Raw genomic sequence first — 27,883 nt, 5'->3', positions numbered from 1 at the left:
GTGTCTTAAGGATTTACAGGCTGCTGCGGCCTTGTTTGACTCTCTGGGACAATTGGGGATTTGGAGCATGCAAAGTGAGTGCCCAGCAGGGCTGGAGCATGCTCAGTCTCCTGGGGGATGGGAGCTGAGCCTGAGCCTTGTGCCTGCAGAGCCAGAAAGCTGCAGGCCCAGGGTGGCACCAGTGGGTTGTGGAGCAGAGGGGGTCCCCAACTTGGCTGGGCACAGGGGTCCTGTCTGGGCCCTCTGTCAGGAGAGCATGAGCCTTCAGACCCTTAAATAGAGCTGCTCAGAGCTGCTCATGGGCAGCACAGCCAGCAGAGCACAGGTCTGGGGGCTTCACATGCCACAGCAGGGGGGCAGAGGGGTCTCATGCCACGCCTCAGTGGGAGGCCCAGGGTGGCACCAGTGGGTTGTGGAGCAGAGGGGGTCCCCAACTTGGCTGGGCACAGGGGGTCCTGTCTAGGCCCTCTGTCAGGAGCTCTTACCACAGCATGAGCCTTCAGACCCTTAAATAAAGCTGCTCGTGGGCAGCACAGCCAGCAGAGCACAGGTCTGGGGGCTTCACATGCCACATCAAAGGGGCAGAGGGGTCTCGTGCTGTGCCCCGGTGGGAAGCAGAATGTGGGGACCCCCCTGACCCAGTGTCTCCTCCCCACAGATGTGCACTCCTGCCAACACGCCGGCCACGCCGCCCAACTTCCCCGACGCCCTCACCATGTTCTCCCGCCTCAAGGCTTCCGAAAGCTTCAACAGCAGTAGCCCCGTGGCCTCCATGGCGACTTCCCCGCCGCCCCCGGCCCCGCCGCTGCCCCAGCACGGGGCCTTCAACCCCGCCTGGCCCACGGCCTCTCCGCCCGGGCAGCAGCAGCAGCAGCAGCAGAGCATGTGGACTCCGGCCGCGCCGGCGCAGCCCGCGGGCTGGCCCGCCGCCGTCTCCCAGCAGGCCAGCGCAGAACAGAAGGCCAACGTGACCATGGAGGCAGAGAGATGAGGCTGCGGTGGAGAGTGGCCGCGGCGGGGACCCCTGCCTATAAATATATATATATTTTTTTTTTCTCTCCCCCCTCCCCAAAGAGGAGAGGAACTTTGCTGCCAGGGCGTCTGGCAGCTGCCGAGACACACGAGCAAATAGCTGCCTTGCATGGGTTTGGTTTGAAGTAGTTTTTACTTGTTCTCGAGCTGAATGGAGCTCCCCAGAGACAGCGGGAGGCTGCGTGGGACCGGTGCTGGCCTCTGCCTGGGACCCTGACGCTGCCAGACTCGGGGAGGGAGCACCCCCTCCTCTCTTGGGACACCGGAGTTTGCATGCCAGTGACATTTATGGAGGAGGTCCCTTCCTCAGAGTCCCCTGGGCTGCCCCACCAGGCAGAGTGGGTTGTGCCTGAGTGTTTTCTCCCATCCCTTGGCCCTCATCAACTGGGTGGGGGGCAGACACCTTGTGAGGCTTGTTTTTTGTAAGGGGTGGAGAGAGCAAGGGCTGTTCCTGCACCACCACAGCCTCCACCCCACACACACTGTCCTCACTGGTGAGCAGGGCTGGGGACACCGGCCCTCGAGGAGGCGTCTGGCCCCTCGCCCAGCCCCGGATGGGGAGCAGAGGGTGAGCACTGGTGGTCCGGCTGGGCCAGCACACCCCCCCCCTCCAGCCTCCCAGGATGGGGTTTGCCCCAGGGCTGTTTTGCATGACACAGTGTAACCCTAGAGACTGGGATCGTTTTTAACCCGTCTGTTCTTTTCTCCCGGCGGCTGGAAGTCTCTCCGGATGCGCCGCAGCCGCTTGCAATACACGCTCTTCTGCTTTGAACCCCTTTGAACCCCGTGTCTTTGCTTCGTTTGCAGCAGTGGCAGGACTCAGGCAGAGCTCCCCTGAGCCTGGAGTGTTTCAGGATCCCCTCTCCCAGTGGCTCAGTGCACCCCAGGAGGGTTGGCTGCATCTCCAGCTGCTCCAAACACCCTGTTCCAGCCATGCAGTGACTGCCAGCTGCTTTTGGCCAGGTGCATCCAGGGCTCAGCCCCAGCCCAGCTCTGCCACATCAGCTGAAGTGTGAGACCCCAGCAGGCAGGGCTGTGCTGAGTCCTCAGGTTCCCTTGTGACATCCACAGCTCCTGGGTGTTTTGCTGTGGCCTGGCTCCTATCCCCTCTTCCCCAGGTCCCTTGGAGGTTGCTGTCCTTGCCAGACCCTTTCCCAGCAAGGCTGTGCCCCTGCGCTCCCCAGTCAATAATTAATTTCAGTCTCTTGTTTGTGTTGCTAAAATAAACAATGTAGGAGGGATGGTTTCACCGGGGGTGCCTCTTGGACAGCCTGGGCAGGGCCTGGAGCTGGGGCTGGCCCTTGTGAGCTTCCCTGCATGGAGTTCTGCTGGAGCTGCCACCCTCAGTCCTGCCCCACTGAGGCGAAATGGGCCAAGCCGGTGGGCCCTGGAGTGGGCCAGGGCTGTGCACCTCCTGTCCCAGCTGTGGTGGGCACATCCAGGCCAATGTGGGCACATCCAGGCCACATCCACTCTTGCTGGGAGTGGGCATGGTCTGTGAGGTGGGGGGGGTGCAGCACAGAGCTACCCAGGGCACACAGAGAAGGGATTGAAGAGCCTTGAAGAGAGACAACTGCCTGAGAAACACAAGTGAAGCCACAGGGAGACCTGGGTGGTGAGGAGGGGAATGTGCTTGTGATCATCCCAGGGCCATCAGGAGCCACAGGATTGGAAAATCATGTGCCAGACCACAGACCTGGTGATCTGACTGGTCAGAGAGCTGATGGGGACATGGCACAGCCCAAAAGTGTCACTCTGGCTGCCCTGTGTGTCCCCAGGAGCTCAGGGGAGGCAGCAAAGGAGGAAGCATCTCTGGCCTGTGGTGTTACCCCACTGCAATGAGTGGGTGCCAGGGCAGTGTGACCCCAACTCCACCAGTCCCCCAAGGCCAGGCAGCACAGCCTTGGTGCATTTCCCCTGCCCAGCCCCTCATGCCATTTCACAGCCCTGTGAGCAGCCTGGACACCTGTGAGCTTGGCACCAGCCCCCAGGAGCCTGGCTTTGTCACCTGCACCTGCAATGCACAAGGACAAACAGCCTTGGTGGGGCACAACAGCCTCAGCAGCTCCCCAGGGAGTGCTCAGCAGCATTTCTGCCCATGTGGCAGGGGACACTCAGGACAGGCACCTGGGTGAGTACTGGGGGATGCAGCACATCCCTGTGGTGTGCCAGGAGCAGAGCTGGGGGATCTTCAGTGCTGAAGGGGGAGAAGCAGAAACAGTGCAGGGGGACAGCCATCCCCTGCAGAGCCCAGCGCCAGTGCTTGTTCACCACACCCAAGCCCTGCTCCATCGCCACCTTGTTCATACCTGGGTGCTTCATCATCCCCTGACCTCCCCTCATCCTCCTCAGAGCCACCCACCATTGTTTGTCCCCAGCTCCACCAGCACAGCATGGTGACAAAATCCTGGCACACTGAGCTGCTTCCTTGTGGGGATGTGCCAGGTCTGGGCAATCCTTGCACAGCCTGGTTCAGGCACCAGCTGTGGCACAAGTGGCTCCTGAGCTGTGCCCAGAGGCTGTCCTTGCCTTGGTGTCACCCCACAGCTGCTCTGCAGCCTCTGCACTGCTCCTGCAGCTGGCCCAGCCCCTCCCTGGCAAAGCCCAGCCCCTGGGGAGGACGTGAGGCTCTGGGTGAGCCTGGGCAGCTGCAGAAGCCAGGCAAGGCAGGGAGGTGTTCATGGTACCCCAGAGAGCGGCTGGTGAGAACATCCTGAGATGCCCCAATGTGTTCCTGACAAGTGGGATGTGGGGTTGCAGCCCCCAGGCCTCTGAGCTTGTTCAAAGCTCAAACCTGCTGAGACCAGGAGCAGTTGGGCACCCTCTACATCCCACAGCTGCTTTATTCTCACCCTGCACCTTCTCCAGACAGGCAGCCATGTCCTCCAGGTCTCTGAGCTGGCTGAAAACAGACACCAAAGCTTTGCTCTGGGCAGTGCCAGCTCCTGCAGGCCCCCAGCAAAGCAACACCCCAAGCTGGGTGGGCTTATAGTGGAGACCCCCTAGCAGTGCTGCCAGGCCCTGGGCATGGCCAGCACTGGGGTGGCACAGAGGACAGTGACCACGTCCCCCCAGCCATGTCAGTGCATGGGACAGAGGGACAAGGGGGCTGCAGTGGCCTGGGGACTCAGATGGGCTGAGTGTGGCCCTGCTATTCACCTGCAAAGGTCTGGTGGCACAACTTGGCACAGTGGCCTGGCATGACAGAGATGTCTGTGCCCATGGAGCTCTCATGGCTGACAGGTCCCTATGGCCTCGTGCTGCTCCAGCAGTCAGCCCAGCCTGTGTGGGGCCTTGTGGGCCAGCACTGCACGGCCTCAGGACTGAGCTCCCAGCCAGAGCTTCTGAAACCAGACAGCCCCTGAGGTTTTGGGGAGAGAGAAGAGCCCCAGCCATGCTGGAGCCCAGGGCATTACCAGCAAAGGAGCCTGAGAGCCTGCACCACGTCAGCAGCGAGCACCTCACAGAGAGAGCTCTGCTACAGCTCCTGAGACAGTTCCACTGTGACCAGGAGAGAAATCAACTCTTCACCCCTGCTCCAGAAGGGGAGAACCTGGGCAGCCCCTGGGATTGGGTAGGAAACTCCAAATCTTGACACCACCCCCAGGATTTTACCCTCTAAAACTTTTATGTCCTGAGAGACCCACAGGTCCCATCCCCAGACCTGTGGGTCTCTCAGGACATAAAAGAGGGTAAAATCCTGCACTGCAGGAGGGACAAGGGCAATGGAGGTGGCCAGGATACTGGGACACCAGGGGTGGGTGGCTGCTCCAGTGTCTATGAGGGTGACATGGACCCAGACAGCTCACTGCAGCCTTTTAGGAGGCTTCAGTGCATTTTCCATAAGGATTTGTGTAAGATTGCCATCCCAGTCACCTCATGCACCTGTGCCATCCATGCAGGTCTCTGGGGAGCCCAGCCTCTCTGCAAAGAGCTCTCCAGTAACTGGCCCAGCTCTGCTGCATGCACCTTCTGGAAATTTGCTGCAGCTGGGAGCCCTCAGCAGTGGTTTTTAGGGAACAAGAGTGGTGATCATCTGCAGCATGTCTGTGACCTGAGGAACCTTGTACCAGGTCCCCACAGGCATGGGGACATGGAAAGGGGAGCTGAGAAGTGTGTGGAGAAGGCCAGGGCCTGGGGATGTTTCTCTAGGACCCACAGCACCAGCCACACCCAGCCAGCTCATAGTGGTGCCCATGGAGTTCCCCCAAACTGAAGTGAAGTGAAAGATGTCCAAACGGGAGAAACGTCCCAGCTTCAGCTTTGTCACGCTGGCAAAATTCTGTCGCCTTTGCTTTGTGGTTGTGCTCAAAGCCAAGGTCACAACATGTGAGGTGGGACTGGTCTGGGACTGCCAGGTCTCACAAGGGATCAAGTGCCAAAATTGCTGCAGGCCAGCCTTTGCTGCCTGTGGAGAAGACAGGAGGGCACAAGGCCACTACAACACGTTGTTGTGCTGCAAGGTGTGAGTGAGGCAGATACTTCTGATCTTACCTACAGCATTTCCCACTCAGAGTCTAAACTTTAACTTGGTGCTGTGGCAATGTCTCCCACTAGATTGTGCCTTGACATGGGGACAGCCTGCCTGTCCCACTGTCACCTGCAGCTGGGCCACTCACTGTGACACAGGGAGGAGAGGAGCCTGCAGGGCACACGGCTGTTCCTGCCTGGGGAATGGGAGCTGTGTGCTCCTGCCCAGAGTGACCCCAGCAGAGCTGCCAGGGCAGGATGGGACCCAGCACAGCCAAATCTCAGAGCAAGTATCTCTGGAGCCCTAGGGGCAGGTGAGAAGTGACTGAAAACCTGTGGCTGTGTTAGAATACTGCTCTTTTAACAGGTCCCTGCAGTGCAGCTAAGACCACCGGAGCCAGATAGGTGCCTTCATGGTTCCACAGGCTCCCTGGTCCTGGGGCAGCCAGAATCCATGGCATGGGCATTGTGGGGCAGGACATCGGCCTGAGCAGGGAATCATTTGGGCATCAGCTGGGACACTGGGTAGGGAAAGCACCATGTGCAGGACAGGGATGAGATGGTGCCAGGGAGGCCTCAGAGCCCCTTCCAGGACCTAACAGGGCTCCAAAAGAGCTGGAGAGGGACTGGGGACAAGGGCATGGAGTGACAGAACAAGGGGGAATGGCTTCGAACTGCAAGAGGGGAAATTAAGGTATATAGATATATAGAAGAAACTCTTGCCTGTGACGGTGGTCAGACCCTGGCACAGGGTGCCCAGAGAAGCTGTGGATCCCAAGCAGTGCCCAAGGCCAGGCTGGACATGGCTTGGAGCAGCCTGCTCTGGTGGCAGGTGTCTCTGCCCATGCCAGGGGGTGGAACAGGATGATTTTTACGATCCCTTCCGGCACAAACCCCGCCGCGATTCCCTGAGCCCGCGGCTCCCGGCGCTGCCCAGCGCAGCAGGCCCGGCCCGGCCCCCGGCTGGCCCAGCGCGGCCCAGGCCCGCCCCGCCGCGGCACCGCCCGCCCAGTCCGGCCCGCCCCGCCCGCCGCCGCCAGGTGCCGGAGCCGCCGCCGGGAGCCGGTAGGTGCCTGTGGGCGGTGGGGATCGGGGCGGGACCGGCGGGGCCCGGGGGGATCCGGGGGGCTGCGGCGGGAAGGCGGCCCGGGCCCCCTCAGCCCCGGCCAGGCCGCGGCGGCCGTCCAGCAGCGGGGCCGGCTGGACACACCGGAGGGAGACGCTGAGAACCGGGGGTGACACTGAGAACCGGGGGTGACACCAGGCGTGGGGGGACGCTGAGAACCGGAGGAGGGATACCGAGCACGGGGGGGGGGGACGACGGACATTCGGCACTGGGGGGACACCGAGCGCAGACGGGGACGCAGGCAGAAGAAGACCAGCGCAAAGGGATGGAAATCAAGCCCTGGTTAACTCTGTGAGGGGGAAGCAGGCCGAGGGAAGGGCTCGGTGCTCGGCCGTGGCTGCAGCGCTCGCTGCGGGTCCGGGGAGCTCCGGCTGGACGGGGCCGTGGGCCCGGAGAGCAGCGGGAGGCAGCCCTGGCCTCGCACGGGCCTCTATCGCTGACCAATGTCGCAGGGTGCTGTAAAATCTTCCAGAGCTCCGGCTCTGTGCCCTCAGCACTGCCGGGAAGGGCTGGGACGGGAGGGCTGGGATGAAATTTAATCGGGTGGAAAGCGAGGTCGCGTACTTGGGAAAAGACTTCCCGGTGTAAGGCGAGCGCTGCTGCCCGGCCGAGGTCATGAGCGGAGAACGGCGGGGGCTGCAGGGAGGGCACAGCTGAGAGAGGAGCAAATGTGATCCGGACAGATCCCACTGAGAGAGGAGCAAATGTGATCCGGACAGATCCCACTGAGAGAGGAACAAATGTGATCCGGACAGATCCCACTGAGAGAGGAGCAAATGCAATCCAGACACATCCCGGGAGAGCAGGGAAGCAGGCCTAGGAACCGCTCTGTGTGTTTCCAGTTAGCCCTGCTCTGAGACCAGCTCGCCCAGTGGTCAGGGATGATGAGCCCATTTTAGAGGAGCCGAAAGAAGCTGAGGTGTCTTGACAAGCAGGAAGAGAAGTGATGATGGTGAGGATGATATTGGCAGTGTGAAATGAAGAGAGCTCTTTCAGTTAAGGCATAGTGTGGCACAGCAACAAACACCAAGGAATAAACATTAGTGGGAAGTTGTGGGGTTTTTAACCATTAGAATGGTGAGATCTGGGTTCTCCCTCCCAAGGGGACTGGAGAGGCAGAAGGTAGCAGCTGTAAGGCAGTGTTTGGTTGCTTTAGGAGAAGCACAGAGGGTGTGGTGGTTGCTGCTAAACAGAGGGATGAGGTTGGGATCCTGGGGAGTGGGAACATGCAGGCTGGGATGGATGCTACCATGCCAGTGTCCTCTGCATCCTCCACATGAGCCATGCTCAAGGTTGAACTTCTCCAGGTCCCTGCAAGTGTAGGTTTGTGTCCCTTGGCCAGAGGAAAAGCTGCTCTGAGGTGGTCTCCTTGCACCAGTGAGAACTGGGGAGGGGACTGGCAGTTGTCCAGACTAGTTTTCCTTCAAAAAACACACAGTGAGCAACTTCTGCCTTGGGATGTGCTGTTCACTTGCTGTTTTCCTGCTGTTCCAAGCAGCACTGGGGATCCATCTCACAGCTGGAGAGGAGCAGTGCCACTTCCATGAGCACTGTCAGATCTTTCCATGCCCTGCATAGGACCTGTCTCCTCCTCAGACTAGGCTGAGCCTAAAATATCAGGTGGTAGAGATGAGATCAGGCATAATGATTTTAAGTAGCAATGTTTTAAATTATAGTTCTAGTGGGTTTGGGCTGAGTGTAGAACTCTGAGAAACTCTTTGGGAATATGCACAAGAGCCTCCTGTTTGTTCCCTTCACTCAGAGTACTTAAAAGGGGGCTTTAATTTCAGCAGAGGCCCTGCTGATTTCAGAGTGTGGCCAGAGTAGGCAGCAGGAAAAACTACAGTGAGTATTACACAGGCATAACATGGTATATAACCAAGTATGTCATTCAGTCATGTTCAGGAGTTACAGGCTGCAAACTTCCCTCTCCCAAAGGCTTCTCTGTGTCAATGTTGTGGTGACATCCATGTGCCCCAGGAAGTCCCCAGAAGTGTTCAGCCATGTACCTGCTCTGTTCTCCTCAGGTGTTCCATGAGGAGCTAATTCCTGCTTGGAGGCAGGCAGGTGGTGACTCCATGGCTGTGACAAGGGCAGGGGGATGGAGCAGTGTCCCCAGATGTCCCTGAGCAGTGCCAAGTGCTCAAACGTGGTCAGTCCTGCCCAGTTGCCCTCACAGGGCCGGTGGAGCTGTGTGTGCTCAGGGTGGTGCTGGGAATGGGATGTGTGTGTTCCTGCCACAGGTGTGACAGGGACAGGTCACACTGAGGGAGCTGCTCTGATTTCAGAACCCTTCCTAATAAGATGGAAGACCATGCTGAGCTTCTTGTGTTCCCTCAATGGGTCTTGCACCTCAAATTCAGTTCTGAAGCTCACTTCCTTGTGTTCCTGCTCTGCTCTGTCTCAGCTGCAGTTCCCAAGGGAGGGAGAATGTCTCCCTCAGCACCTGGTGTTGGTTTATGAGCATCTTTGTGAAGGTCGCTTCCAAATCAGCTTTCTCTGTGCCTGGGAAGCCACAATGGGCACTGCTTTCCTTCTGGATGGAGCACAGGGGGCAAACACATCCTGGGAGCACAGCTAAGGGCTCCTGTAGCTGAGGAATGCTCAGGCAGGGCTCAGATTAAAGCCTGTCCACAACATCTGGATGTTTTGGGAGCAGTTTATGTCTTTGTCATGATGTTGGCACCTGCAGAAGTGTTGCCACTGACAGTCTTACTCACTAACACAGCCAAAGAAGGGATGAAAGTAATTTTATTATGTAAAAGAATATTTTTTTTTCTTTTTAGCTGTGAATTTAGCAGATAAATGCATGTGTTTAAAGGATGGTGTTGGTCTTCCAGTATGAGGATGAGTGATTTTGGGAGGAAATACACAAACTTGTTAGTATCTGCTCTGATCCAAGACTTGTTTTCTGCTTGTGGGTAAAGAGAAGTATGAAATTCAGAGTTCTGTGTTTGTGCTACATTGTACAGCCCTATATGTGATTTCTTATGATTGCTTTAATCAGGAGAGACTATCCTGAATTGAAAAAAACCTAATTTTTTTCAAATAGTGAGTTTTGTGGGGTCTGCAGTGGGGCTGGTGCTTCGCTCCTGCCCTATTAGCAGGGCTCTGTACCATGTTAGAATTTTCCTGTACCTTTCCAGGAAAGGCTGGTGGCTGCCAGGTGAGCCAGAGAGGCAATAAATAGCATTTGCATAATAAGGAGATTAAAATAATGACAAAGCCAGCAGGACTGAATATAGCTGAGCTTCCAGACAGGTGTGCCAGCTTCTCAGAAGGTGTTCTCCCAGAGTGGGCTAAGCACAGGGTGGGCAGGAGAGTCAGGAAACAGCAAATAGATGCTGATATGTCTGCTGGCTCTTAGCAGCAGTCAGTGATGTCCCAAAAGGACTTGAATTTTTATGCACTACTCTTCCCTTCTCCCTGATCAAAAATAGGAATAGTTTGTAGTGGGAACTTCAGTAGTTCTAAAAGATGCTGGAGGTTTTTTGGTTGGTTTTGCTTCCAGGACGTGATTTTGCAGCTCTTATGCAGCCTGGAGCCAATCAGCTCTGCTGAGGGTTTCAGAGCAGGGCACCTGAGCACACAAGTGTGCAAACACAGAGCTCTGTGTACACTTTTTCCTTCAAAAAACACACAGTGAGCAACTTCTGCCTTGGGATGTGCTGTTCACTTGCTGTTTTCCTGCTGTTCCCAGGCAGCACTGGGGATCCATCTCACAGCTGGAGAGGAGCAGTGCCACTTCCATGAGCACTGTCAGATCTTTCCATGCCCTGCATAGGACCTGTCTCCTCCTCTGATCAAAGGGGATGCAACTGGAGCAGCTGCCATAGGAAACCACCATCAATTTTCTCACCAGAATAAAGTCTTTGAGGCAAGGGGAGCTCAGATTTTATTTCTGGCATGGAACTCTCAGGGTGCTGTTACAGTTTTGCTTTGGGCCCCTTAGTTCTGAGCTGCCTTGTGGCTTCAGGGTTAAATTTGTGTGTTTGTGGTGGTGAGAAGCAGCTCTTTGAGAGCAGCCCTGTTCTGGTATTGGTCTGGGTGGAGGATGGAGGCAGGAGCAAAGTGCTGCATGCTCACATCTCCACGTGGGGCACTTCAGTGCAGCTGTCTTTAATCTAGGCTCTCTTAGCAGGCCTGCATTGAGGGGAAGAAAATAAAAGAAATAGCCCTAAAAGGTGGCAATGTGATGAACATCTTAGGAACTGTGCAGAGCAGCTGCTGGCAGTGCATGTTTGACTTTGTACCACTTGGCATGATGGAGCCTGAGATCATCAGAGAATGAAGAGCTGACCTGGGGCTTTCTGTGCAAATTAAGGAATAGATTTCATTTTTACTGTGATTACTGGGCATTAGAAATAGTTCTATCCTTTGCCTCCTTTGTACATAAGAAAATGGAATATTACCAGGTTCTCCTATAGATTTTAGTGATGTCTTGTGAAGGCTGCCCTAGAACAGAGGCTGGACAGAGTTACAGAATAAAGCAGGGATTTAACAGGAAGCCTCAGTGGATCCACCTTGGGCAGCACAAGAGCCCAGCCAGGGCTGCATCCAAGATGAACCAAAATGGTCCCAAAATGCCCAACCAGTCGTGGGATCTCCCACTTTTATAAGTTCTGCTCCATTTGCATATTGGAGTTAATTGTCCCATTCCAGCTTTAGCCCTGCAGTCCCACCCTGCTTGTTTTTCTCTCTCCAGCCCACGTTGTTTGTGCTCCTGGGCTGAGATTTGGATCATTTGTCCTTGGTCCCCAGCTGGAGCAGGAATTGTTTTGTCTCCCTGCTCTGTGCACAGAGCTCACCATCCCATAATGTGAAGCTCAGAGGTGCAACATGAAAGCAGCACAGAATCTGGAAAATATAAAAGCTAAAACCTGAGATTAGGATAAAGCATTTGTGCTGAGATGGGGCTCCCACTGCCCTGTCTCTCCTGTGCATGTTCCTGAACCTTCTTTGATACCCAGTCTCTGCATTTAGAAGGAAAATCTTCCTACCTTGCACTAACAGCCTGGCTCCCTATTAACAGTTTGGAAGATGTTTTTAGAAGAAATATTCTGCTTTAAGCTTACACATTTACTGTTCCATCCTGCATTCTGTCTTACAGTCCTAAATTCCATCACACCTTCCTGTGATTCATGCACATCAGCCCATGCTGTGGCTGTGTTTCATCTTCCTTTGCTCCTTGCATTTTGCAGAAAAATGAATTTCACTCTCAGTTGGAACCATGAGAGCCTGTTTGCTCTGGGACAATTTCCTTGAGCTGTCGCTCTGGACTTTGTGTCAAGGTTGGCTCTATGTGTGAAGGGCTTGTGGTTTTCCCAGCCATTCCCAGAGCTGGGAAGAGGTGAGCAGTCACACCTGGGCACAGGTGATCTGCCACAGGCTGGGGACAGCAGGTTTTGTCCTCTGGGGACCCATTCCCCACAGGCAGCAGCTCTGAGGGGCTTCCCCCTTCCTACCTTTGCAACTTCAATCTGGCAGTACCCACAGGGCAAGAGAAAATGAATTTAAAGGTGTTTTCCAGATATGTTTTCAAGCACAGCTGTTTGCTTGAAAAGATAGATGTGGCAGCAACACGCAATTTGCCCAGGCATTGTCCTGGGCAAAGCTGTGAGAAGACCAGAGAAAAGAATGATAAACAATTCTTATCTTCCCTTGCTGCAGCTGTTGTTGTGAACATGTGGAATGTGTTATGGAGATTTGTTTACCAAAGGGTGATTTTTTAATTGGTCAATGGTGATTGTGTTTAGATTCAAGGACCAGTTGGGTCCAGACTGACTGGAAGGGTGATGCGGTATATACTTAATGAGTATAGTAAAATAAAGTGATTGCTCAGCCTTCTGAGAAGCATGGAGTCAATGCTAATTATTACCCCTTTGGAGATGCCATGTTACAATAGATAGACACCTCCCTTCCTGATTTGTGAGGGATCATCAAGGAATTGTATGAAAAACAAGCCCCTCATGGCTCAGAAATCTCCTCCCAGAGCCCCACATCTGGAGAGCAGGTGTAATCTCTCAGATGATGGGTGAGTGAACAAGATTACTGTCCTGGGGAGAATTATTGTACAATTGATTTGATTTAGGTCACAGAACAAAGATTATCATGTGGGAAGAGTTTAGCTGGGGGCCAGGCAGGCTGAGCTGTATGTGAGATGGGAGCCCTTGGCTTTGGCTCCTCTGTTCACAGAGCTGTGGGAAGCCCATCCAAGTGTGTTTTACCTCCTGCCCTTCCACTGTGGGGAGGGGAAATGGCTCCTCACCCTCTGCTAATGGCATCCCTGAGATGGATCTGCTTTTCCAAAGGGAGAGCTCTTGCCCAGCCTGTAAATCTTTTGGATGCTAATGCTGCAGAGAAACAAAACTCAGGACACAAACTGGGAGCAATTTGTGTCCTGGCAGCCAGGGGTTGTGCTGGGAAGCACCAACAACTTTTCCTGGTACCACAATTTGCTTCCCACAAGCAGAGGGAGGGTCAGATGAATTTAATGGCAGTGCCATTTGTTTGCAGAGCTTTTGAAAATAGAGATTGGCTAATATGTTCTGGATTGACTTGCTCATATCTCCAAGACCCAGAACAGCTGCTGTCCCATGGTTTTTCTCCTTCCCTTTTGGGTTGGTTTGTTGTGGGTTGTTTCTTTTTTTTTCCAAATGGCCATGACTCAGCCCTTCCCTGCTGCTCTCTGAGTTTCCTGCTTTCTGAATAGGCTATTCTTGGGACAGCAATTCCTGACAGATAGGAACAAGGGGACTGTTGTGTTGTTTTCTTCTCTATTTCTTCTGTGGCCTAGTAAGTGCTCTGCTTCCCTCTGATTTTTGCCTTTTTCCCACATTACTGAATCCTCCTAAATTGCTGGATGTCATCTGGGACACATTTTTGCCCTTGTAGCAGAGGAGCCCTCTCAGACATGATCCAGGCTTGCACAGCAGCAGCTTTTCTTTCCCAGCAGGATGGTGGGGACAATCCCATGGATGGTTAGTTAGCATGGAGGGTTAGTTTTATCTATTCTAAAGCTTCAATCTGCCTTGGTGTGGCCCCTCCAAGGAGCTGTGCTTGGCTCTCCAGTGGTCTCCTGGGCAAGGGGTGGATCCAGGTGAGGACCAGCACGTGGTGCCACGTCCATGGAGGGTCAGGTGGCTCAGCCTGTACACACTGTGACAAGTAAAGGGAAAATAGCACCTAGAACTTAAAAACAATAAAAAAAAACCTTTCTGATGGCTTATTTATTGCCCCCTGTGCAGATGGATGATGGATGCTCTTTCTAAAACGCTTCGTGGTGCAGTTACCCAGCCTTTTGAAACAAGAAGCTTTTGGATTTGTTCTGAACTTTATTCCTCTTTAGTGTGGGCTGGGGAAAGTCACCTGCTGTGGCAGGGAGCACCCCAGGCCAGGTGTGCTGGCTGCTGCTCTTGGTGTGCAATTGGAAGTGAATAATGAGTTGTCTAAAACTGAACAACCTTTGCTGGGTTTAGTTTTATTAAGACCCCAGCTCTTTCTGTCAAGCCACAGTTGTATGTGAGGGAGAAATAGCCTAAACTGTTGTATATTTGCCTTGAAAATACAGTTGGCTTTTTGGAAAACCAGAGGGACTCTATGTTTTCTCAAAGCCTGTAGTTACCAAGAGAAATTTCTCAGACTAGAGGGCTCCAAACACAGGGGCAGTGTTCTTCCCTAGCATCCCTCCACGTTTTTGGATATGCTGGATTGTTGTTAAGCCAACCAAGAGAAAAGCTGCTCTGTGTGTGAGGAGGCTTTGAGAACATTCACTGCCAGATTAAATTAGCCTTTCTGAGAATAAATTAGTGGTTGTGATGCAGGCAGCCCCACTCTCTCCAGCTGTAAAATCTGTGCGTGCTGGTACCCGCAGCAGATAAATGATGTGTTCAGGGCTGTGCTGTTAACAGGAGATTACATTTCTGGCTGGGGATGAATGAAAAGCAGCCTGTTAGATTTTATTGATTATTTCTTCAAATGAGAAGCATTTCCTTTTAAAGCATTTAATTTTAAAGCATTTTCTTTCAAAAGGAGGGGAAAAGGAACCCATGGGATTCAGTGCAGCTCCATCTTGGGAGGAAATGATGGACTAGAGCCAAAGCTGCACCCCTGCTGCAGTGGCTCCAAGCTGGGATGATTTTGAGGTCCTCAGGGGTGCCAGTCACCCAGCTCATGGCAGGAGGGGAGCTGGATCCATGTGTTGGAGGGGAGGATAAAGCCTGGAATATGGAGCAGGGGATGGGATTTTGGCTGCTGCCCACTCTTCTGGGCTTGTGTTTTGAGCTGAGCACTGGATAAAAAGCTGCTGCTGGTGTGTGCATGCTGCCCTTTTCTTAGAGGCATCTTTGGTTTGTCTCCTGATTAACTAAATGCCTTTATTCTGCTTTGTGCTGTATCAGGAAGAGCTCACAGGAGGCTGGGCCTGTGCTGAAGGCTCAGCTTGTCCTTCCCACCTGCACTGCTGGGATCACTCAGCTCCTCCAAAATCTTCACTTAGGCTTTGAACAAGAGGGAAATAGATTCCCTTTCCTGCTGTTAAATATCAGCCTTTTCCCTGGGCCTGTTGCAGGTCTTCACAGAGGTGTCATCTGGGGCATATTTGTGTTTTGGGAGCAGAGGTTTCCCCCAGAGTTCGTGGCTGCCACAGGGAGTGTTAATTGAGCCTTTCAGTCTCTCCTTGCCGTGATTCAGGAGGGTTCAGCGTGGTGGGAGCTCGGTGTGGAGCTGCCTGCTGAGCTGCTGTGCTGTGAGAGAAAGCAGTTCTCATCGCTTCAGTGTCGTAACCGTGGCAGCTGCTCTGCCTTCCTCAGGCTCAGAGGATTGGAGCAGCTGAGCTGTTTACCTGCCCTGAGGGCATCCTGCTATTATGGGCTTGGATCTCCCCTGTGCCATCCTGTGCTGGGGGAGCAGGGACCTGTGGGATCTCAGCACCTCAGGACTGATGTGCCGAGTCACCGAGACCACCCTTGGGGGGCTCGGAGGTCCTGGAATGTTGCCAGAAGCGTCTGGTGGCTGGACTTTGATCCTACACGGGAGACAACACCTGCATGAGGATGGGAGGATTTCACTGGGATAAATGGTGAAGGGATAGGTTAATTAGAGTGTGAAACACAGGGTTTAGAATTTCGGTACAGGGGGTCTGGAGAAGTAAGATGGAGGAATTGGGGCGTGTCCTGTCCTTCTTCTTCTTAGCCTCCATCTTCTGTGGTGGTGGTGGCACTTTGGGATTGGTTCTTACTAAAAGTGCACTGGTCAATAAGGGTGAAAGGTATTGGGGAAAATAGGTAAATATTGTATAGGTAGTTTTGAGTATAAAGATAGGTGACCGCCCCGGGGGCTCTCAGTGTGCTCATGGCTGGCTGCTGTGCAGACCTCTGTCGGGCCGAGAGAAAATCTTGTAGATAAAAAACTAATAAACACTGAAGACCGAGAAAAAACCTGAAGACTCTTTTCGTCTTTTGGAGTGCGGGCTGCCCAAGGCCATCCCAAGCCTTTCCAGGCCATAAAAACAGCCGAGAAAGAGACAGTGGCCCTGCCTCAGGACTGCTCCAAAGCCCTGCCCAGAGATGGAGCAGTGAGGCACTGAGGGGTTCTGTGACAGAGAAAGGGCTTGGAAGAGCCCAGAGCAGGGACCTGGAGAGGGATGTGAGGGCTGTGCTGTGTGTTAGGGCTGCTTGGAGTCCAGCTCTGTCCCAAATTTCAGTAGAAGCTTTGGGGAAGGGGTTATGAAGGAGTTGGCAGGAACTGGTGCTGCAGATTGAAACCACAGTCATGGAGGAGTGAAAACGACTGTGCTGGACTGGCCAGGTCAGGTGGGAACTGGAGGAAGAATTGGGGATGGCAGGAGCTCTGTGTAACTCAGGGGTGCCCAGCACTGGGCACACTCAGTGGCTGTTGATTAATCCAAGGGTTTTCCCCTCTGGGACATCATCATCCATCTTTGAGCAGCCCAGATGAGTTGGGCTTGGGAGCAGGGCAGTGCCAGTGCCCTCCTCCTGTCCCAGTGCCAGGGGACAATCCAGCCCCGTGCTGGTGGCCCTGGGAGAGGTCCCAGTCTGAACTGGGCAGTTCTGTGGGAGCAAGGAGGTGAGTGTGGTAACAGGAATGGCCTCAGCATGGAAGAGTTCCTCCAGTGCACATCCTGGGATGTGTGTGGCTGCTCCTTGCTGGGACTCAGGAGACATCTCAGACCTCACACACACGATCCTGCTGAACCCCAAACCCCTCTCCTTTGCAAAGAGTGAGCCTGGGCCTTACATAAAACTCAGTGACACAGGGCATTTCTCACTAGTCCTCAGAAAAAGTGCAAGGTGACATTGTACCAGTTAAATCTGAGTGTCAGCAGCTTCCCTGGCACCAGGCAGGGGGATCTGTGAGCATGGGAAATGCTCCTGCTGCAGACGGGAGCTACAGTGACTGCTGCTCTCCTCAGTGCCTGGCAAATGTTCTGTACAGCCCTGAAAATGGATCTGGAATCACCACCAATGTATTCCAGATTATTTCATTGTGTTGCAAAATCTGCAAGGGAATTCTGAATACGCTCTTGGGCTCTGATTAATTCTGAAGCTGAAATGCAAAACTGCTGATCAGCTCTGATTCTAATTTCTTCCTCCCTTGGAGCTCTCTGTGTCATTTAATGGACGTCACACATGTTCTCAGTCTGATTCAGCAGTGATGTAGCTCTGCTATTTGACTTTCTCTCAAAAATTGTACAGAAGGAGGGAGAAATGAAAGAGTGAGTGTTTAAAGAAATAAAATATTTTTAATTTGATGTTGGAAAGGGAATCTGTAAAACCCTGGGGTTTGCTGTGAGACATAGTGGGTACTCATTGTGTATTCACCTTATCTGTGCTGGTCTCCCCCAAATGGGAGACAGCGGGAGATGCTTTTTTGTGTAGGTAACTGAAGAGCAATACTTGGTGCCTGGGAATGACCTGGGGTGCTCCATGGAGAACCTCCAGGCTGCCCAGTTTCCAAACCATGAGTGCTGGGAGTGGGAGGGACTGACAGTGCTGCCTTTGATCCCTTCCTAGCTTATCCCTAAGCCTCTTTTCTGGGCTGCCATCAGAGGTGAGCTCGGATCTGTGACTGTGCTTAAGAGCTCTGGATCTTCTCCTGACCTCCTGAGGCTCCTGCTTGCTGTTAAGCTTCTTGAGCTGGGGTATTTTTGTTTGCTTGTTTCAATGAGCAGCTATTCTTGTGGCACAGTTGTGCTTCATGCTACATTAAAACACACTCTTGGAGTAGATATTGGGTTTAGTTGCTTGAGATTCTGGCAGGTTGTGTTATCACTGTTATTAACAGATATCAAAGGGATGATGTAATGCAGGATGTGTCCTCTCAGGGGGGAAATTAAGTAGATACAGAGGACTGGAGGCAGCAGCTGCTGCTGTCACTGGATGCTTTCCCATGGATGTTATCAAGTGTGAGCTTGGATCCTTTGTGAACTGCAGTGAAAGTCTCATGGAGCAGCTCTCTGCTTCCCCAGGGGTTTGGCTTGCAGCTCCCTCCCTTTCTCATCTCTCTGGAGCACATTGGTAGGATGCAGAGGAGCTCAGCTTTACCTTTAATGTTGCTTTAATCACATCCATGAGCACACCTGGTGTTTTGCAGCCTGGCTTCTCCTGTGCAGCCAGGAAGGGTCTGAACAGGGAGCACCTCCTGAGTGGGACAGTGGCAGCCTGGGGGGCCGCCTGGCTCCCTGCTTGCTCTGTTCACAAAACTGCCTTTTGGGGGCCAAATTCAGCTGCCCTGGTGGTGCAGAGTGCTCTGTCTACACCTCAGCTTTTCCCCAGGAAGGGCTGGGGTCCAGTTTTGAAGTGTGGGGTTGTGACCCCCTCGTCCCTTGCAACCCCTCCTGGATGTCACCGTGAGCTCTTTGCCAGCGTGATGCTTCCCACAGCCCTGTGGCACATCCTGGGAGCCAGCAGCAGAGAGAACAACCCACCCCAGTTTGTTCTTTTCTTTTTGGCTGGTTTTTCTTTAAATATCCAGGTTAAGCAGGTCCTGGCAAGGCTGTTTTTGCAGCCCCATGTGAAGAGCCAAGAGCGCTTGGTCAGCCCATCCGGAGGCAGCACTGGAGAGAATCCCAGAGGCGGCAGCAGGTCCTGCAGGCGTTTCTCCTGCACTTAACCCTTCGTGGGAGCTGCAGATGGAGCCTCCTTGTTTGAAGCAGGGAGGATTTTGTGTCTGGTTTCCCTGATATCCGTGAGGAGGAGCTGCTGGATGTGGTGATTTGAATCTCTGGCCAAGGACAGCTGAGCCGGGGCTGCGCTGTGGAGATGATCTGATTGTGCTTTGGATTTAATGCCCTGGCAAATCTTGCTTTGGATACAGCACCTGGCTGGCAGCGAGGATCCTGCTCTGAGGTGGTTTGTGTGCTGGGTGATGGTGGCACACAGAAGGTCACAGGATTCCTGCAAGGTCCCCAGGTAAAAACTGCAATGGGGAAGCTGCTCCGGAGATCCACGCACTGGAGAGCAGAGCAGGGAGCTCTGGCTGTCTGACATACCTGCTTCAAATGATGAAAAACCTTCTTCTGCAGCATTCCTTTGTTTTAAAGGAGAGCTGCTGGCCTGCCTTGCCAGCTGAGCTTTCTGTGCCTGCACTGAAGGAACAGCCTGACCCTCCTGGAAGAAGGAGTTTTCTGCAGCTGAAATCTTAGTGCAGAAGTGTGGAAGAAATCTGCTGTTCTGGGAGCAGCCTGGCTGTTCCTGAACAGTGAGTTTGTGCTGCCTGGCAGTGACTTGGACTTGGGAAAACGCAGCTGAGTTGCTCAGAAAAAGAACAGAGCTTTCCTTCAGTCCTTCACTGGGGTTTGTTTCCATCGGCGCCGTGCAGAGCGTTGCAGCATGCGCCCCCTTGCTGCCTTGGCTGAGAGCAGGCTGAGGAGTTGAGGAGGTGCTGCCAAGGTTAGCAGTGGGTAAAGGAGCGGGTACACGGTCAAGGATTGCCAGGACATCCTCTCTGAAGGAGGCTGGAGCACTCTGTGCTGTTTATTCCTCCTCCTGGTTCCGGGGAGGTGATGTGCAGGCTGGGGGCAGCAAATGCGCATGGGAACAGGCAGAGCTGAGGGGGAGCTTTGGCTTGTTTGCATGGAAAACATCTTTTTGTTGTTCTGCATAAAAACCAGGCAGAAATAACCACTGGCAGTGCTTGCTCAGCAGAGATTGGTGCTGCCTTTCCTTTGGAGGTAAGAGCTGTCTGGTGGGATTGTGTGTGGTGGGAGCTGAGCCACAGCCCTGCACAATGTGCCAGAGGGCACAGCATGGAGAGGGCAGAGCCTGGGAGCTCTGGGCACAGCACAGGGAGAGGGCAACATCCCTGTGAGCTTTGGGCACAGCATGGGCAGAGGGCAAAGCCTGTGAGCTCTGGGCATAGGAGGGAGAGAGCAACATCCCTGTGAGGTCTGGGCACAGCGCAGAGAAGGCAAAGCCTGGGAGCTCTGGGCATCGCACAGGCAGAGGGCACCATCCCTGTGAGCTCCAGGCACAGGTGTAACAGGGAATGTGCAGCTCCAGGCTGGGTTTGGAGGTGCTGTTCAGAAGTGTCACTGTGGAGGAGGGTGATAGGTGATTGCCACAGTCAGGGTATGGCTCTGTCCCCCTCAGCACACCCTGCCCAGTTCTCCCTCCTTGCTGCCCCTAAAGCTCCTTTTGAAGAGGAACAGACTTTGGCTCAAATGACATTTTGGCAGCCTCTGACTGGCCTTTTGTGCCTTCCTAGTCTCAGTGTTTCCCAGTTTCTGGAACATGTCACCTGTAGCACACAGGTATCTTTCCTGGGGCCAGGAAAACTGGGATGGTGTTGGCCACAATGCTGTTCCTATCTCTAAAGCATTTCTAAATGCTGGGCTCAGTGAGGGCCCAACATCTTCAGGCCTCTTGGCTTTTAAAGCTGTATTTCCAAAAGCTTGGAAGCTGCAATCTGCATCTCTTTGATGTGCAGTGAAGCTGAAAGTGCTTGTATATTTTCTCTTATTTATTCATTGAATTTTACTGTGGCTTTTTTCCTTTTTCAAATATCAGAAATTCTTTTTTTCATGGAGGAAGAGCTCCAAAAATGTGCAGCAGCAGCTTTGGAAGTGTCAACATCACTGAACGTGGCTGAGTGTGAACAAATGCTGCTTCCTGTGTCAGGGCTGGAGCCACTGCTCCCATGGAGGAAGCAAAGCTGAGTTTGTGTGCATCTCAGTCCCAAGTGCAGCAGCAGCAGCAGCAAGGACACACAGGCTGTTTGAGTGTGGGATGGATCTCAGAGCTGACTCAGAGCTGCTGGGCCAGCACTGCACCAGCAGGGCTCACACGTGAGCTGGACCTGCCAGCATCTGCTCTGCCCTTGCCAGGTTTGTCCCACCCGTGGAGATTTCATCTGTGAGGAGGCAGCCTGAGGCACAAACAGCTGCTGCTGGGGAGGAATGGCATGAGCAGAGCAAATCTGAATTAACTGTGTCCGTCCTCTTCGTGGCATTATTTGTTTTATGGTGTTACCTGTTCTGGTGGCACAATACTCCCTGGTCCCACTGCACACCAGTTGTTTTTGGTGAGTTTGGAAAGCAGGTGGGATGTGCAGACCTTTCCATGTTTGAATCCCAAACTGTTTCTGCAGTGATGTAACAGAGGGAAATACAGCCAGCATGGGACACTGCACCCTGACACATCAGCTCCTCTCATCTCCTGGGAGTTGCTTTGTATCAGTTTTGAGCATGTCAGTGATGGGAACCAGGGCTTTGGGGTATTGATCAGTGCCCTCTGGACAGGGGATGGAGGGACAGGACAAGGGGAAATGGCTTCACCCTGCCAGAGGGCAGGGCTGGATGGGATATTGGGAATTGGGAATTGTTCCCTGTGAGGGTGGGCAGGCCCTGGCACAGGGTGCCCAGAGCAGCTGTGGCTGCCCCTGGATCCCTGGCAGTGCCCAAGGCCAGGCTGGGCAGGGCTGGGAGCACCTGGGACAGTGGGAGGTGTCCCTGCCATGGCAGGATGGTGGAATGAGATGAATTTAAGGTCCTTTCAAACCAAACCATTCTGGGATCCTACAATCCCTCAGTTGCTGAGCTGGGGGCTGCTGAGCACAGGAAGGAGATGGGATATAAAGCTCTGTGTCCCCACAGGCAGGGCTGGTGCTGCCCACACTGCCTGGGCTGTGTGAGAAGCCTCAGACAGCCCTCCTGGGGCTGAGAGCTGGGATCTGAGCAGGGGACCTGGAAATGTGCTGCCATCTTCTCACCCAGAAGCTGCCTGGAATGGTCAGGGAGCACAGAGCCAGGGAGGACACAGGGACTGAGGCCATGGCAGGGTGGGCCAAGCCCTTTCTGTGTGAGGCTGTGATGGAGCTGTGCTGGCTCTGTCTGTCACACTGCTGTGTCCCAGCAGGTAAATGGGAATTTTTCCATTTTCTTTAGCAAATATCAGTTCCCTGGGGGGCATGGGGGTCCTTTGCCTGGCTTTGTGTTTAACTGATTGTGCTGATTCTGGTTCCATAGTGAATTCATCCTCTGTAGTTAGTTTGCAGAGGAAGCCAGTAAAAGCTGTTCTTCCAGTTGAGAAGAGCTTATCTGCATTTGTAGCTGGAAATAGCATCTCCTCTCTCCATCCTGCTCTGATAACCAGCTCCTTTTGAGTCTCAGGAGCTTGCAGTGAATCCTTGCTCCAAAGGACCTGCACAAAACATTGGTGATTCCATCAGAACTTAAACCTGGTCATTTTGGATGGTAATTTTGGAATACTGCAGAGCTGTCAATGGTGAGGGATTGCTCAGTGCCAGGGGGAAGCCCAGTGTCCCCTGGTATCCCACAGAGCTCTCTGTCAGAAATGGGCTGAGTTTTGTGCTGCTCACATTAAGATGAAAGAAAGCACAGGAGAGAAACAGCTTCTAAGAGGCTTAGCAGCAACAGGCTTTATTTTCCTCCTGGGAAGGGCACACAGCCAACATCTTGCTCTTTACAGATCTCTCTTAATAAGCAGAATATTGCATTAGGAGCCAACTGAGGCTGCCAAGTGTGAGCAGAAGGGCCCTGCATCCCTCAGCTTCCCTCATCCCAGGGCACGTGTGGCTCTGGGAGCCAGGTCTGGCACCCCCTGGGCAGGGTGGCAGCTTCATGGCTCCCCCTGGGGCTGTTGCTTCATCTCATGGGTGTGGATGGAGTGCCTGGTGAGGCCTCCTCCTCTCCTGCCTTCTCTTGCCAGCTGCTTTGATGGGGGGAGTGTTGAAAGATTATGATGGGAAAGCAGCATGTGAGCAGGAATGGGAGGAGATGTGGTGTGGGCACAGTTGGCTGTGAGGGAAGGAAGGAAGGAAGGAAAGCTCCCTGGTGTCCCCAGGTAAGGACTCTGGGGTGCTCTGCTTGGGCTGGGCTCATCCACAACCCCTGCAGGCACGGGCACAGGAAGGTCTGAGGCTCCTGGGTGTGCAGGGTTGGCTGCTTTGAGAAGAATAAATCCTCCTTTTCTTCACATCCCCACTGAGCTAAAAGGAGCACGGCCCAGTTTGAGCTTTGTAGGTCACTGAAGGAGAAGGCAGGCTCTGCAGTGTGCCTGGAAATGCTCTCTGCCATGGCAACTCTGCTTGCCTGGCTCTTCAGGAGGAAACTGGAGTGAGAAGCAGGAGAAGGATGATGACCCCCAGCTGCCCTGGTGTTACTCTTTGAAGCTGTGTGGCTTCAGCTTGGGGGGAGAAATTCTAGTCAGGAAATCTGGACAGCCTGGGGGAGACCCTGTGAGACCCTGTGCCTGTCAGGAATGTGCTCAGCCCCTGGGGGGATCAGGGAGCAGCAAGAGCTCAGGTGCTCCCCTGATCCAGGCACTGATTGAATTCCTGCTGCCTTGCAGGAGGCTGCTGGGTGGCAGGGAGGGTGAACTGGGAAAAAGGAGTAGAATAAAACAAAGCCATGCAGGTGAGGGAGGGATGGGTGTTCCTGCCTTGCTTGCCAAGTCTTTGGCTCTGCCTGGACCTGGCAGCTGCAGGTGAAGGTGGCTGAGCCCCAGGGACACCTCTGTGGGCACAGCTCAATGCAGGGCTGGGGCAGGGCTGGCTGCCAGTGCAGGCTGTGCCAGGCTGGGCGGGTTGGCATGCTCTGGGCTGGCTGCCCAGCACGTGGCTCTGGTGCCAGCAAAGGAGACAAGCAGAGTCACATTTGCTCCTGGGCTGTTGGGTGAAGGATGGAGCTCCCAGAGGTCCCTGGGCTCTGACAGCAATGGCACCCTGTCCCAAGCACTGAGTGAGCAGCCTCTCACTTGTATTTCCCAATTTATCACATCCTACCAGCTATAACTGAGCCACTGAACATGGGGAAATCAGGTTTCTGGATGTTGTTGTACTTCCTTGGATCTCAGAGGGTGTCAGGGGGCTGTGCCATGTGCCAGGGACACAGAGCCTCATGCCTGCCACTGAGGGGGCACAGGGGGAGAGAAGGGGTTTGGTGTGGCAGGCAGGACAGTGCTGCAGCTCTGCCTCCTCTCCATCTCTAATTCACTTGCAATTCCTTTGACACAGACCCAGTGGAAGAAGTCACCTTCCCAACTACCCTGCTCAGAGGAGCTGCTTCTCTCAGCTGTCAAGGCCTCTGAGTGTTGCTGCAGGGAAGAGGACAGGTAAATTCTATCCCATGTAAAGTAACAGCCCCAGCTGTTAAATATGATCTTACCTTCACTCACTGGGTTTATTTTGAAATGTTTTTGGAAATGCTCTGTGGGTTTGCAGCCTCTGTCCTGGAGTTTGTGCTTCAGGCTCAGGGTGGGGGTCCTGCCATCCCTCAGGGCACAGCCTTGTGTCACTGAGGGTGGAGCTTTGGGGCTGTGGGCAGCTCTTCCCCACCTTTGGCACCCCAGTGATGCAGCCAAGCCTTGGCATAGCACATTCCAGCCCAGCACTGCCCTGGGGTGTGGCCACACAGCCCAGAGCTGCCCTGATGAGCTCTGTGCACCAGGGGGGCTTTCCATGGAGCTGGCAGGAAGATTTTACACCTTGGGGTTGCTGCCTGCTCAGAGCCTGTCCAGCTTGGGGGCTGTACCCCTGCTTCTGCCCGGGGGGAGCTGGGGCTGGTGCAGTGCTGGCACCAGCCCTGGCCCCTCTGTTCCTGTCACCTCCATCCCCAGCACCACACCAGCTCCATGTGCTACCGAGGCTGCCAAGGTCACCTGAAGGTTTCTGTCCCTGCAGGGCTGCCTGAGCCATGTCCAACGATCCCCCCCCGCCCTACCCGGGGGGCCCCTCGGCGCCGCTGATAGAGGAGAAGCACGGCCCCCCCTCAGCACCAGGTACTGGGGGGCACTGGGGGGCACTGCCACACACAGCACCCAGCTGGGGGTGCCCTGGGCCTGCCTGGCTCCCTCTGTCCCCATGGCACCCCTGGGGGAGGCAGGAGGGCTCCAAGGGGCAGCGACCCAGCTCAAAGCCTGGCACTGCTCCCTGTTCTGGGGTGAATTTGGGTTTCTTGTGGCCCAGAGGAGTGTGACAGAGTTCACAGGGGTCCCAGGATGAGGGAAGAGACAAGGATCTGACTCCATGTTTCAGAAGGCTGATTTATTATTTTATGATATATATTATATTAAAACTATACTAAAAGAATAGAAGAAAGGATTTCATCAGAAGGCTGGCTAAGAATAGAAAAAGAAAGAATGATAACAAAGGCTTGTGTCTCGGACAGAGAATCCAAGCCAGCTGACTGTGATTGGTGTTAATTAGAAACAACCACATGAGACCAATCCCAGATGTACCTGTTGCATTCCACAGCAGCAGATAATCATTGTTTACATTTTGTTCCTGAGGCCTCCCAGCTTCTCAGGAGGAAAAATCCTAAGGAAAGGATTTTTCATAAAAGATGTCTGTGACAGAGGAGGATGTGGCTTAAGGTGTTGCCCCCACCTCTTGTCTCCCTTCCCTGCCTCCTTGGCTGCTGACTGTGTTTCCTTTCAGAGGGTGTCACCCCAGTGGTGGGACAGCCCCAGGGGGTTCCTATCCCCCCTCCTGAGTTTGGACCTCCCCCATATGAGCCCCCCTCGCAGCCGGGGTTCATCCCCCCCCACATGCCCACGGATGGCTCTGGGCCCTACGTGCCACCAGGTGAGTCCTGCAGGGGCTGGGGACAGGATGGGGGCTGGCAGCAGCAGCACCAGTGGTTCCTGGTGCCCAGGAGGGGGCTGGAGCTGCCATTTGGAGCTTGCAGGAGGTTCCCTGGGATGGGGTGGGGGGCACAGTGCCTGTGGCAGGGCTGGCACCAAGGCTGCACTCAAAGGGTGGGGTTGCAGCAGGGTCTGGCCTCCCCAGTAAGGATCTGGGCTGTCCCACCATGTGCAGAGGTGCTCACTTGTTTGTGTTTCTCATTCACAGCAGGATATTACCCACCCCCAGGGCCCCACCCCCCCATGGGCTACTACCCTGCCCCAGGCCCCTACCCCTCTCCTGGTGGCCACACGGCCACAGTGCTGGTGCCCCCGGGAGCTGCCACCACGGTGACAGTGCTGCAGGGAGAGATCTTCCAGGGAGCCCCTGTGCAGACTGTGTGTCCCCACTGCCAGCAAGCCATCACCACCAAGATCTCCTACGAGATTGGGCTCATGAGCTTCCTCCTGGGCTTCTTCTGCTGCTTCGTGGGGTAGGTGCTGCAGGCAGAGCTGGGGCCTCGTGCTGGGTACTCAGCCTGGTCCTGGGTGGCCTTGGCTGAGCTGTTGGGCACGGTGGGGACCTTGGCACAGGGGTTCCTGGGTGACAGCCCCTCCAAGAACATCTCTTGCCCCGTGCCCAGGGGCTGTCCCAGCTCAGCCTCTCTGCCTGTCCCTGTGCTCCAGGTGTGACCTCTGCTGCTGCCTGATCCCCTGCCTGTTCGATGACTTCAAGGATGTGACACACACGTGTCCCAACTGCAAGGCCTACATCTACACGTACAAGCGCATGTGCTAACGGCACCCGGGAGCCTCTGGAACGCCGCCGGCCCCGCCCCGCTGCCGTCCGTCCGTCTGTCCCTCCGTCCGTCCCCGCGTGTGCATCGCCCTCCCCTCGCTTCCCGCCGGTGGTGTGTGTGTGTTAGCCCCGGCTCCTCCCGCAGAGCTGCCAGCACTGCCCCGGCTCTGCTCCTCACCGGGAATAGTTGGGTTGGTGACGCTGGGGCACGGGGGAGGTGTGGGAGCTGCCCTGCAGTGCACAGGCAGGGGGGCATCGCTCTGCACCCCCTTACCCTGCAGGTGTGAGCGAGGCCCCCTCACCTGGAGCAGCTGCTGGAGGTGCCCAGCCCAGTCCCACAGTGCAGGGGGTGCCCGGCTGCAGGATGGGCTGGGATGGGAGCCCAGGAGGGGATCCAGGTGCCCTCAGGGGATGCAGCACAGCCTTTGTGGCACTGTCAGCAAGGGGCTCAGTGACAAGGACACAGGGCAGTGCCACACACCAGTTTCTGTGTGGTTCAAAGCCCCTGCCCGAGGGGAGGCACAGCTGCCTGTAAGCACAGAGAGGGGCCCGGCAGCAGCACCGCACCCTTATCAGCACCTCCGTCCTGCCCGGCGGCCGCTCCAGCTGCATGCGCCTCCTCCTCCTCCTCCTCCTCCTCCCCCTCCCAGCCCCGCCCGGCTCCGGGGGCGGGACAGCCCCAGGCAGCCCCGGCCCCCGAGCGCCAAAGCACACCCGGCATGTCCCGGCTGCCCGGCACGTAGAGTAGAGGAGTTTGTAACCAGGCTGCAGCTCCAGAGCCGCCCTGGGCCCGCCAGGGTCTCCTTGCATGTGGTGTAGGGGGTGTTTGAGCTCACTCACCTGAGGCAGAAGGAAGGGGCAGGCAGGCAGCCACAGGAGCTGCCAGCAGCGCTCCCCCAGCAGGGTGAGAGGGGCTGGGAGCCGAGTTCAGCCTCTCGGCTGCTCCTCCTGCCCCTGGCCCTGCAGCTCCCAGAGCAAAGTGGGGAAGGCTCTCAGTACACAGGTCTGCAAACACAGCCTGGCCTGCACAGGCAGCTGCTGTTTGCTCAGGGCTGGAACTGTGGCACTAGTCAGTGTTTTTATGTAAATAAATAACAGACCCTGAACTCGTGTGTGAAATCTTTTGTTCTCTCCTGCTCAAAATTTACAGCAGCTCTGCCTGCAGGGGAGCCAAGGATGAGGGCAGGGTGGGGGTACAGGGGTACCAAGCACAGGAGGAAGAGCAGCAGCTTCCCTACCCTACCAGGAACCCCTCGCACAGGAGAGCCCCAAGCCCTGACAGCACCTGGCTGTGTCCTCAGCAGGGCAATGAGCCTCCCCAGGGAAATAGCAGGGACAGAGGGGTGCCAGGGCAGG

General features: G+C 54.9%; 1 protein-coding gene across 2 annotated transcripts; it reads left to right on the top strand.

Moving 5' to 3' along the window:
* The first annotated feature begins 6,525 nt into the window (after positions 1–6,525).
* CDIP1 (cell death inducing p53 target 1) lies at positions 6,526–27,633 on the top strand. Of its 2 annotated transcripts, none has more exons than XM_058815794.1 (6): positions 6,526–6,567; positions 24,122–24,219; positions 24,788–24,885; positions 25,544–25,690; positions 25,958–26,222; positions 26,416–27,633. In XM_058815794.1, exons 3-6 carry the CDS (start codon positions 24,801–24,803, stop codon positions 26,525–26,527), a joined length of 609 nt encoding a protein of 202 aa, XP_058671777.1. In that variant the 5' UTR covers positions 6,526–6,567; positions 24,122–24,219; positions 24,788–24,800; the 3' UTR covers positions 26,528–27,633. The 2 variants fall into 2 exon arrangements, with proteins under 2 accessions (XP_058671777.1, XP_058671776.1); XM_058815793.1 differs by lacking the exon at positions 6,526–6,567 and adding an exon at positions 20,964–21,169.
* Positions 27,634–27,883: the final 250 nt, after the last annotated feature.

Source organism: Ammospiza caudacuta, chromosome 17, assembly GCF_027887145.1.
Source record: "Ammospiza caudacuta isolate bAmmCau1 chromosome 17, bAmmCau1.pri, whole genome shotgun sequence".
Lineage (NCBI taxonomy): Eukaryota > Metazoa > Chordata > Aves > Passeriformes > Passerellidae > Ammospiza > Ammospiza caudacuta.
Note: the sequence above shows the minus strand (reverse complement) of the source record. Positions and strands in the feature narration are given on the sequence as shown.